The sequence below is a fragment of the Pediculus humanus genome, genomic scaffold (assembly GCF_000006295.1).
Source record: "Pediculus humanus corporis 1103172108285 genomic scaffold, whole genome shotgun sequence".
Taxonomy (NCBI): Eukaryota; Metazoa; Arthropoda; class Insecta; order Psocodea; family Pediculidae; genus Pediculus; species Pediculus humanus.
In genome coordinates, this window is record NW_002987854.1 from 37958 (window position 1) to 49683 (window position 11726).

Sequence of the window (11726 nt, forward strand, 5' to 3'; positions counted from 1 at the left end):
AAATTTTAAAAAAAATCATCAAACATAAATCAATATTTAAAATTTTTTTTAAAAATAATTTTTAACGGATTTAAACGTTCAAACCTTTAATCAAAACGTTAGCCGAACGATTATTTTTCAATTATTATTATCATCATTTTAGGTGGTTGGAACGTATTAAGAAATTTTCAAGTATTGAGTTGGGAATTTAGTAAAACTTTAGTTAATCTTCATAACGAATATGGCGTCAAACCATTTTTTTCCATATCGACAATCGCAGATCCTCGTAACGCGAGTAAAAATATTTTATTCCTGACACCTTCCGGACTCGGACTCCCCGATAAAAGTTATTATTATAGAGAAAAACAAGATCGGGTACTTTATTATTATTATTATTATTATTATTATTATCATCATTTAATTAAACTTGCATTTATGATTAAATAAATTTATTCGTTAAATTTAGATGTCTTTAAGTTACATTCGTTACATGAAAGACGTTGCACGTCAATTGGGTGCCACTTCGATAGATGCAAATTCATTTTCCGAAGACATGTTTTATTTCGAAAGGAGAATTGCCGAAGCCACGCCATCGAATGAAGAATTAGAAAATGTTTTCAATCACGAAATACACACGATAAACGATTTAAAAATGTCAGCGCCTTCGGTAATAATAAAATCAATTAACATTTATAAATATATTTATACACAAACATAAAAATGCATTTTCTTACGTAATCAATCTGATTTTATGCAGTTTAGGCAATGGAAAACAAAACGATCGCGTATTTATCTAAACATTCCTACTTTTTTAAAATTTCAGGTTCCGTTGCACGAAATATTAGACGCCATGTTTCACAAGGAAAACATAAATTCCGACACTGAAATACTTTTAACATCGGCAAAATATCTGACGAAAATATCAAACATAATAGCGACGACTGATAGAAGCGCATTGAATAATTACGTCATATGGAATTTGGTTAAAGAATATTTACCGTACCTGAGTCAAAATTTTCAAGATATTTATTCGGTGTACGTGCGAGAAATGACAGGTGCGACAAATTTATTAGAACGTTGGGAATTCTGCATAAAAACGTTGCAAAAATTCATGGATGCGGGTTTGGCGGCACAAATTGAAAATTCATCATTTCGAACGGATTCTGATAAAAATAACGAAATAATTGGTCAAATATTTAAAACGGTTCGTCAGACAATAAGAGAAAGTATAACGAAAGCAAAATGGGTTGATTTGGAACTGTACAAACATTTCATATCGAAGGTATGAGGTAACGTTCAAAAGAACGGATCATAAAACCTAATTCGAACGGGTTTTAATAACGATGATGATGATTATTTACAGTTGAACGGAACGACGATACAAATCGGTTTTCCAAACGATTATTTAGATTCGTCACGATTAGAAGAATATTATTCGAAACTTTACGTACAGAAAAATAATTTTTTTCAAAATATTTTATACGGGGTGTCATTTTTACAAGAAAATAATAGAAGGAGTTACGTGAATCCAAAAAGCGAATACAGGTACTAATGTTTTAATAATAAACATGAGAAAAAATATCAAACCGGAAATAATATTTAAAAAATTTTTTAATTTTTAAGGTGGTTATCGTTAGTTTCGTCCGAATCAAAAGTAGAATTTGTACCGTCGGAAAATAAAATTATAATACCACAAAAATTATTAAATAAACCTTATTACGAACCTGAATATCCTATTCCGGTACTATACGGTACGTTCGGTGTTGAAATATCGAAAGCTTTGGTATCGTCACTTTTCATGTATTCGGGATTGTATTCTTATAACGGTTCCCTCATAAACACTCAAAGTTTGGTTGCTAATTTATCGATGGTATCGATCGATCATCAATTGAAATGTTTGATCGATTTACAAATTAATAATAATATCGAAACGGATTTTGAAAAATCAAACAGGACGATTTTAAAAACGTTCACGGAAATATCAGCCGTTAAACAAGCATTTAAAGTAAGCATTTACACTTTTAAAGTTTTGAATTAACTACGTAATAATAATAATAATAATAATAATAATAATTTTTCTTACCTGGTCAGTCGATGAAGAAATCTACGTCGGATGTCGAACACATACATCAAGCCGGATTGGAAGATTTCGATGACGAAAGTCTTTTTTACATCGCCTACGGACAAAGTTTATTTAACGTTAAGACTGTACAAGAAATTGATAAACAAAACACAACCGGAAATAGTTTAGACGGAAGAAAACTGTAAGTTTACCTGTCACGTCCGGAAACTCCCACTCTGTCTCTCTCCCACTCCGATTGATTTTCTTTTTTTTTTTTTGTTTTTTTTTTCAGGTTGCAACTTGTCAGATTACAATTGAAAAGTTTTTCCGAATCATTTGATTGTTCACAACCTACGAATTCGTGCAAACACATTTTGTAATAACAAATTAATAAATAAATTAATTAACAATAAAATTTTATTTATTTATTAAAATAAATAATTAATAAATTTAATGAAAAAAAAAAAAAAATAAAATAAAAATTTATGTATGATCTCAACAACAACATGCAGATGACGTGAAAAAAAAAGTTTTTTTGTTCGTTCGACGCGACGCATTTAATAATAATAATAATAATAAAACTTTATTTGTTAATAATAATAATAATAATAATAATAATTTTGTAAATAAATTATTTACGCGTCAAAAAATTTTTTTAATTAAAATTATAATTATTATTATTATTGTCGTTTATTTTTTTTAATTGAAAATTCCAATCTTAAATCTCAATATTTAATTATTATTATTATTATTATTATTATTATTGTTACGTCGTTTTGGCATTGATTTTACAAAAAAAAAAACAAATAAAACAAATAATTTTTATTGTTACGATCGGCAAACAACAAACAGAAAAACAAAAGAAATTATGTTTTCCATTATGTTTATGTTTATGGACGAAACAAACATTAAAAAAAAAAATTTATTTAAATTAAAATTTATTTATTTATTTAATTAATTTTTTTTTTTGTACTCTAAAAATTTAACATAAAAATTTCATATTCACATTTATTTATTTATTTATTTTTTCTCAAATTAATAATTAATATTGCGATTACAAAATAATAATAATAATAATAATAATAATAATAATAAAACTACAAAAAGCAAATTTTAAAATCATTTCCAGTTCATGGAATGATCAAGATTAAAATTTTGGATGGAGAGAAAGAGAGAGAGAGAGAGAGAGAAAACAAGTGATACGCAGTGGGTCAAAGTTCAAAATTAAAATGAAAATTCAATTTCCAAGATTTTAATAATAATAATAATAATAATAATAATAATAATAAAATAAAAAATAATAATAGTGATAAAAATCCTGGAATGATTCTGGAAATCTATTTTTTTACGATTTGATAAATTCAATAATATTAATACTAATAATGATAATAAAATAATTTTTTTTTTTTTCTATTTTTGGAAGCCCTTAACCCCCTTCCTTTATTATTAACGATACGTTTATTATTATTATTATTATTATTATTATTATTATTGATTTATTATAAAAAATTTATAAGTTAATAATTATTATTCCACATCAACGTTGATTTTAAATATTTTTCGATACACGTGTATATATTTACATTATAATTACATTATAACGAAAATCCTTATAATGATAATAATAATAATTAATAATAATAACAATTTTTATGAGTCGCGCAAATTATTATTATTATTATCAATGTTGTCGTCATGTCTTCGTTTCAAAAATTAAAAAAAAAAAATTATTACGGTAACAAATAATAGAATAAAAAAATTAAATAAATTGTTTTGTTATTTGTGTGGGGGGGGGAGAGAGAGAGAGAAGGGGGAGGAAGAGAAGGGAAGAGGCGAAGGGAGGAGACTAGAAAAGGAGGGCGAGACAAAATACTAAAAAAAAAAAAAAAAAAAAAGGAATGAGAATAAACTTTTACGCGAGTTTTTTTTTTTAGGTGCCAACATTTAAAAAAAAAGTTAAATAAATAAAATAATAATAATAATAATAATTATCATCATCATCATCATCATCATCATCATCATCATCATCATCATCATACCCGTCACGTGAAAAACGCGCGCGTACTTATTATTTATTTCAAAAAAAATTTTTTTTTTTTCTTTTCCTATTTTCAACTTTGACCTCTCTTTCCCTCCCACCGAACGGGTTACTAACCTTCCGCCATTTTGTTTTCATATAAAACATTATATACCTACACCTAATATTAATTAATAACGATACGAAACCTATAAAAAAATCAAAAAATCGGGGGCGGGGGGGCGAAAGGGGATAAGTGTGTTCATTCCAAAATTTCTCCAGGAAAAAAAGAAAAAAAAAAAATGGATGCGACGCGTTCGTGTTTGATTTTTTTAATAAAAAAAATTTCATTCAAATAATTATTAATTAATAAATAAATAAATAAATACATGCATATACATAAATTCTATACGTCATCATTATTATTATTATTATTTATATAAAAACAAACTACGAAAGGAATGATCGATTTATAATAGTAATTCCCGTAATTATTACGCAGTCAGTCAGTCAGAGTTACTAAGCGTTTCATTGATTGATTGATTTATCGATTTATCGGATGATGATGATAATAATAATAATAAACGATGATACATGGGATTTTCATGGGCCGTAATCGATGAGATGATAATGGTAACCGTGAGAAAAATTTTATTTTACACGTTCGGACATTTTTTTTAAAAACAAAAATGGCGATTCATGCGTGAGTGCGTGTACATACACGTGTATCTATAAATAAATAAATCGACGAAACGTGTAAAAAAAAAAAAAACGTTTTCAAATACGTAATAATGATAATAATAATAAATTATTTACTCCGCGTTATTTATTTGTAAATTAAACGAATTGTTGCCAATTCATTTAAACGCGCTTCAAGCAAATTTAAAATTTAAATTATTGCATTTTAATAAGATGATGATGATGATAATAATGATAATAATAATAAAATAATGCGCAAAAACGATAACTGGAAAGAAAAAAAAAAAAATTTGCTTCGAGGAGATGATTTAATTAAATTTTTTGGGGGCACGCTAACACGTATGGAAAATTTTTTTTTTTTTTGCGAAAACAATTTTTGCGTTCCGTGACGTATTTAAACGAGTCCTGGAATAACAAAACTGGAAAAGTCGGTTTTCTTTTTACGTAAAAACCGCTTTCGATTGCCGGAAGAAAAATTCTAGAATCGTTCGGAATTTTTTTTAAATCATTTTCCGCGCGCGTTTAAGAAAAAATAAATGAAAAATGCATTGTGTCCTGAGAAAACTTTTTTTTTATGGAAAATAATCGTTTCGCCCCTCCTCCCTCCCTCCCTACCGCCCCTTACCCCTCCTCGCATTCTTCTTTTTTTAGTACAAATGGTTAGTAGTAGTATATTTAAACATTTTTCTTACCTTTTAAACGTCGAACGCCATGTTTTGTCTCTCGGATCACGGGAATGTTGGATAAACAAAAAAAAAAAAAAAAAAAAGGGAGGGAAACCTGGAAAATTTGCTGAAAATTTAAAGGTACAAGGTACAACAAAAATAATTTTTTTTTTTTTTTTTTTCGATTTTTCCGAGTGGGGAAAAATTTTCATTTGAATAAAATAATTTCCGAGTTTCTCGCGTGCTATGAAAAATTTTCAATTTTTTTTTTTTTTTTTAAAAGGAAAACCAGCACGCGAGATCCCAGATCCCGTATCATTATCGTCGTGGATTTTTCTTTAGTTTTCTTCTTTTTTTTTTTTTTTTTTCATGTGAAACGAATGCGCACGATCACGTGGGCATCCCTTTTCCTTCTTCTTCTTCTAATGGTAGTAAGGATTCGTAAAAAGGTGAGATGGGAGGAGAGGGGAGGGGGTGTGAGTGATTGATTGAACGTGTGTGTATGTGTTTGAGTGTGTTTGTGTGTGAGTGTAAACATTGTGTGATATTGAATAATAATAATAATTTAAACGTCGAGGTAATTTTCCATTAAAAAAAAATTTTTTTTCTCGGTCTCTTGTAATATCTCACATAAAAGCCTCTTGAGACTGTCTAAACCTGTTAGGAATCCCCCATCGGGACCGTGATGGACTCTTTCATTTCCGGCGGATCCGAGTTTGTGAAACGTCGTGTGAGCAAAATCAATCATTCGAACGTCAACGTTATCATCATCATCATCATCGTCGTCGTCATCCACATCATCATCCACGCCATCCACGTTTTCCTTTGGAATTGTCTTCTTTTGAGACTGAGATGATGACGATGATGATAATAATAATTTCTCGTCGGAATGTTTAGATTTTCTCATCAACACTTCCGGTCCGGATTCCGAATCCGATGAATTGTAAAAAAGTTGAAGTTGACGGAGATCCAATTCCGTGTCCGTGTCTATGTACGACGAATCTTTCGAATGCTGTCGTGACCTTTTTGCCGCCGAACCCAAATTGACGTCGACGTCGGAAGAACAACTGGAAGCTGATAAATCTTCCATTCCAGAGGAATATTCCTTTACGAAACGATAAAAAAAAACAGAAAGAAAAAATCGATTAATCGAAATAACTGTACGTCACTCATTGCACAAAAACAAATTATTATTATTATTGTTATCGTGACGTCGCCATTTTGTATTTTTTTTTTTTTTTTAAATTTTCATTTTAATTCACACAAACCTTCCAATTTCTATTTTCGCGACAGGAATTGGCGTCTAAAAACATCGTTTCCTCCGATATCGGTAGAAAACCTGAAAAAAGAAAATAATAATAATAATAATAATAATAATTAACGTAAGTCAAAGGACATTACGAGTCGTTAGTGATTGATCTTAATGCTTGAAACCGGAAATAATTACCGGATCCTCTCGCTGCAGCTTCCCCGAATCCTCTCTGATGAGAATCCTTACTTATGTCGTCATCCAATCCGATATTATCCGCGGATGAATTTGAATTGTCAGCATCGTAACTGCTCCCTGGAAAAATAAAATAAAATAAAATAGAATTTTCGTCGTTTCGGAACAACATAAGTAAAAAAAAAAAAAAAAAAAAAAGGAAAATTACCGTTGGCATCCCTGCTCCCTTCCGAATGTCTCGTACATTCTTCTATACCACGAGGAACCACAAGTTGATTTTGATATGAAAGACTATTAACTCCCGGATAATCGTTCCACTCCTCTTCGAAACCTTCGTAAACCACTAACAGGGAACTAAAAAAAAAAAAAAATAATAATAATAATAATAAAATGATAATGATGATGATAATAAACTTTAATTTTTATTTAAGCTAAGTAAACATTATTTTTTTTTTTCATTTTATTTATTTAATATTATATAATTATTTATATATTATTCAAAAAGTTTTGTACAAACGTTTGGAGGATCTCATTCACCTTGCGGGGGAGCCCCCACAATTTTCTTTTGTCGTGATGACGTCATGATGATATGACTTACGCGCATTTTTTTTTTTTTTTATACTCTTTTTGACACATTTTTTACGTTTAGCGCATATATGAGTAATGACCGAAATCGATTAATCGATTCGCTCTCGATTATTAAATTACTTTTTTTTTTTGTTGTTTTGCGTGTAAATCAACTAACCATGAATAAAACCGATAGCTCGTTTGTTTTTCAATAACGTGTCTTAATTGTTCCAATTTTGTCAAAACTTTTTTTATCACGTGACTACGGAGTTGATACCCGTTGTGGAAAAACCTGTGGAGTGCCGTTTTGAAACCCTGTTCGTCCAATTCTCTACCCCAATATTTGTCCCTTTTCATGTAATGATCCGTATCCGCTTGATACACCTAAAAGTAGTAATAATAATAATAATAATAATAATAAATTTGACTTATCTCGTCGTGCTCAAAGTGTTTTTTTTTTGTTTTTTTACGGTGAAAAATAAAATGATACGGATAAAAACCAGAATTATAACGATTACCTATTGTATTAATAACTATATCATCTCGGTTTCAACCAATCAACGTTCCGAGTGATTTTTATTATTATTATTATTATTATTCCCTTTGATAATTACAAAAAAGAAAACTTGACAACGTCATATATATGACTAACCTGCATTCCGCACAATCTTACTCCGAGCCTTGCCGAAGTACTCGAAGCGCATTTTGCCATTTGTTTCGTTCTTTTTTCCGCTGACGCATCGTCACCGTGCTGTCGAGTACCCATTTTCAAATCGAGAATACACGGTTGACGATATCTCGAAGTTATATTTTCTAACAATAAGAAATCTGTCATCGAGGTTGGTTAAGAAAAAAAAAAAAAAAACACCTTCTTTCTTGCAAATTATCGAACGGATTCGAACGTTTCGAAATAAATAAAGAAAATTCGAAGAGATTTCCCAAAGACGGGGGGAAATCGGAATGAATGCAAAAAAAAAAAAAAAAAAAAAAAAAAAAAAAAAACGTAAAATCTGCCAAGTAACTTCTTGAACAAATAAACACGTTCCAGGAGGTTAAAGCTCAAGGACATTTTACACTTAATATATACATTCAGGCACGGATTCGAGACCGGAGATTTTTTGTGTTGCGTGCCTGCATGCGTGAGTTTTTTTTTTTTTTTTCTTCTTCTTCATCAAAATATTTTTTACATAACGATCACAAACGTGATTGAATTTAAAAAAAAAAGCATAAAAGGATACACTGTCGATTTGTGCTGTCCAAAGACGTCGAACCACCATTCCCTATGATATCCACATCCGTTTTCTTGTGAACTTTCATTTTGAGAACGTTGTCCCTTTTTCTCTTCGCCGCGGATTTATTTCTTTCGTCTTGAAAATTCGGACTGTATCTTTTATCCAATTTAATAGACCCGCTATTAGTAGCTTGCATAACGCCTGAAAACGAAAAAAGGTTAAAAGGTTAAAAAGGTCAAAAGGTTTTATTAAAAGGTTATACGATATTTTATTTTAAAATATATTCGAATTACTTAAAAATGGGATTCCCCCCTTTTTTTTCCAATTTCTTTATAAATAACTTATCAATCAGACAAGGTTAATAACAATTCATTAATCAATTTTATTATTATTATTATTATTATTATTATTATTATTATTTTTAATGATTTAAATAAAATTATCTTTTAATTAAAATAAATTTAAGAGGTTGATTGTTTTTTAATTAAAATCCCTCCCCCCCCCTTTTTTTTTTTTTTTATTAGGCCCTAGATTGTTGTTGTTGTTGTTTGTTTGTTTGTTTGTTTGCCAAAACAAGTATTTCATCTTTTTTCCTTATTACCCGAATAAATCAACAAAAAAAAAAAAAAAAAAAAAAATGAAGAAAAAGAAAAAAACCTGTTATGTTGATATTTCATTCGTCCGAAAATTTCCGTCCCGTTTCGAATTGGATGATTATTTTCTTTGAAAACTCACGCGGCTCACGATGACGAAAATTTAATGTGGCAAACGACTCACCTTTATATTCAGGTACGAAAATTTGTATATCTCTAGGAAGATTTCGATAAAAGTCCAATTCTCTTGGATTCAAAGGCTTACATATGGTGCTTTGATTCAATAGCAAGAGACGAGTGTGTCCGCCGACTTGATTTTGCAACGGAAACAACGAAACCTCATCTTCCTCTTGTTTTTTCGTAATACTGATGACGTCCGACGACGACTTTGTGAAATTATCGTCGGATTTTCCACGGGTACCCACCGCGACCGAACGCAATCCGACACTCTCCGAAACGTCTTTCCCATAAATCGTACCCTGTATGAATTTTTTGCTAAATGGATTTTTACCCTTGATGTACTCCCTCTTTCCCCCGCTTTCATCGTTGACGTATTTACTATTTCCGGTAACGTATTTGCCGCCGAACTTTCCCTGGACGTATTTTCCGGTGACTCCGTTTCTATATTGTACATCTTCCGTGTCGTCGCTTTCGTAAAAAAAATTTTTCCTTTCGCTTTCTTTTCTCTTGTCGACGTCGGCATCGTGGTCCGGTTTTCGCTTTCCCTTATTGTTTATATTGTCGAAAAATTGAAATTTCGATATTTCTCCGAAAAAACTCAGTTTGTTCGCGTTGTACGGTATAAATTTTTTTATCCCGTTCGTAACCGTGGATTTGTTTTCATCGTTTCTCCCATCATCGTACCGACCGACTTTGTTTCCCTCGTTGAACAAATCGAAATTTCTATCCTCGCATTTTTTTCCAATACGAAATGTAGGAACGGATTCAATATTGGTGAAATCTCCCATGCCCTTTTCTTTACAAAATAATACCATTCCCCCTTCTCGAAAGGATCTTCTTCTTCTTCTTCTTGTTGCTGTTGTTGTTTCTCCGTTGTCGGATCTGTGTGTGTATATGTGCCTGTAGTTGTGTGGGAAAAAGAATTTTCCGCTAAACTTCCTGAAACAAAATAATAATAATAAATTTTACTCTTAAATATTTTTAACGATCGACTAATATGTCCAATAAAAAAAAAAAAAAAAATTTAAATCTACGCATTTCAAAAAGTGATTCATTTAAAAAAAAAAAGTTTTACTCGTTGTCGACTCGAGCGTGGGCATCGGATAATTAAAAAAAATCAAATGGTCCGAAACCGCTGTTGCTGCTGTTGATGCTGTTGAGAAAATAAACCGACCGAGCCAAAAACAAATCATATTAAAAAAAAAAAAAATAGGAAGGAAGTCTTAAACGAAAAAAAAAAAAAAACTTTCTCATTCCCAAGTCGAGTTTATTATTATTATTATTCAAATATAATGTCGGTAGAAAAAAAAAAAAAAAGAAAAAAAAATGGCCGCCGATGAGTTTTAAATACCGAAGTTGTGGGAAAATCTTTGAGGCGTTTATATGAATCATCAAATTCCGAAACGCATATTAAAAAAATTTTTATTTACGATTCGAATAACCTTCAGGTTCGTCGTAAAGTTTAATGGAAACGCAACTTTGACCTACAGGAATGTAGTGTTATTATTATTATTATTATTATTATTATTATTATTATTATTATTATTATTATTATTACACGCCTGCTGCAGTTTGATCGGTTTCGAATGTCGCGCGTGGTCGTCTGCTTAATCGTCATCATCATTAGTGGGTTTAACGAGGATCGACGTGTATTTTCTTTATTTATTTCCGGTTATTTTATGCTTTGCTTGGATTATATCCAACTTCCGGAAAAGATTTAAGTGTGCGACGTGTTGATCATGATCAACATTGACAGTCACCTTCTCCAAGTCTCCGACAAATTATAATAAGCCGACTTTTAATTATAAACTTTCCAATTTTTTTTTAAACATTTTTTTTAATGCGTTACTTCTTTGCTTTCGAAGCGGAGAAATTTTTTAACGCGGCGTAATTACGAGTATCAAACGATTTTTTTTCTTCTTTCTTTTTTGACTTAAATTTATTTCGCGGTTCAAAGTTCAGGCATTAACATTAAACATTACCTGTAATTATATCAAAGCCGCTTTAAAACCTAACGACGCCTCGAGTACTTGTATACTAATAATCACTGTTACTTTTTTCGTAACTAACGATCGAAGGTGTAATAACTGCATTACATAACACTATGTTATGAATCACCCACATGAATAGATTTTTTTTTTTTTCTTTTTTTTTTTTCATGTTAATTTTGTATCACCCATTCGCGAGAGTTATCTACTTGGTTTTTAGTAAAAAATTTCTTCTGCCACTTTAACCAAAAAGGAAAAAAAACAACGTACTCGCACGTTTTCCTTTGTTTTTCTTTTCTT

At 30.3% G+C, this 11726-nt stretch overlaps 2 protein-coding genes across 2 annotated transcripts in view; one reads left to right on the plus strand and one right to left on the minus strand.

Annotated features, from left to right (window-relative positions):
- The window catches only part of Phum_PHUM523730 (endothelin-converting enzyme, putative), a gene marked incomplete at both ends in the record, with an annotated part of 2973 nt that extends 726 nt beyond the window's left edge, over positions 1-2247 (plus strand). Inside the window, 6 exons of the mRNA XM_002431331.1 lie at positions 143-354; positions 446-646; positions 803-1261; positions 1343-1524; positions 1603-1984; positions 2071-2247. Of these exons, the coding sequence (XP_002431376.1) occupies positions 143-354; positions 446-646; positions 803-1261; positions 1343-1524; positions 1603-1984; positions 2071-2247 (1613 nt within the window). The remainder of the gene's footprint in view (positions 1-142; positions 355-445; positions 647-802; positions 1262-1342; positions 1525-1602; positions 1985-2070) is intronic.
- Positions 2248-5987: 3740 nt separating this feature from the next.
- Phum_PHUM523740 (inositol triphosphate 3-kinase C, putative) lies at positions 5988-10226 on the minus strand (the record flags this gene model as incomplete). Its single annotated transcript, XM_002431332.1, has 8 exons — positions 5988-6527; positions 6691-6761; positions 6870-6986; positions 7075-7220; positions 7612-7817; positions 8086-8261; positions 8672-8866; positions 9443-10226. The coding sequence occupies 8 exons, from the start codon at positions 10224-10226 to the stop codon at positions 5988-5990; spliced, it is 2235 nt and encodes a 744-aa protein (XP_002431377.1).
- Between the last annotated feature and the right edge of the window lie 1500 nt (positions 10227-11726).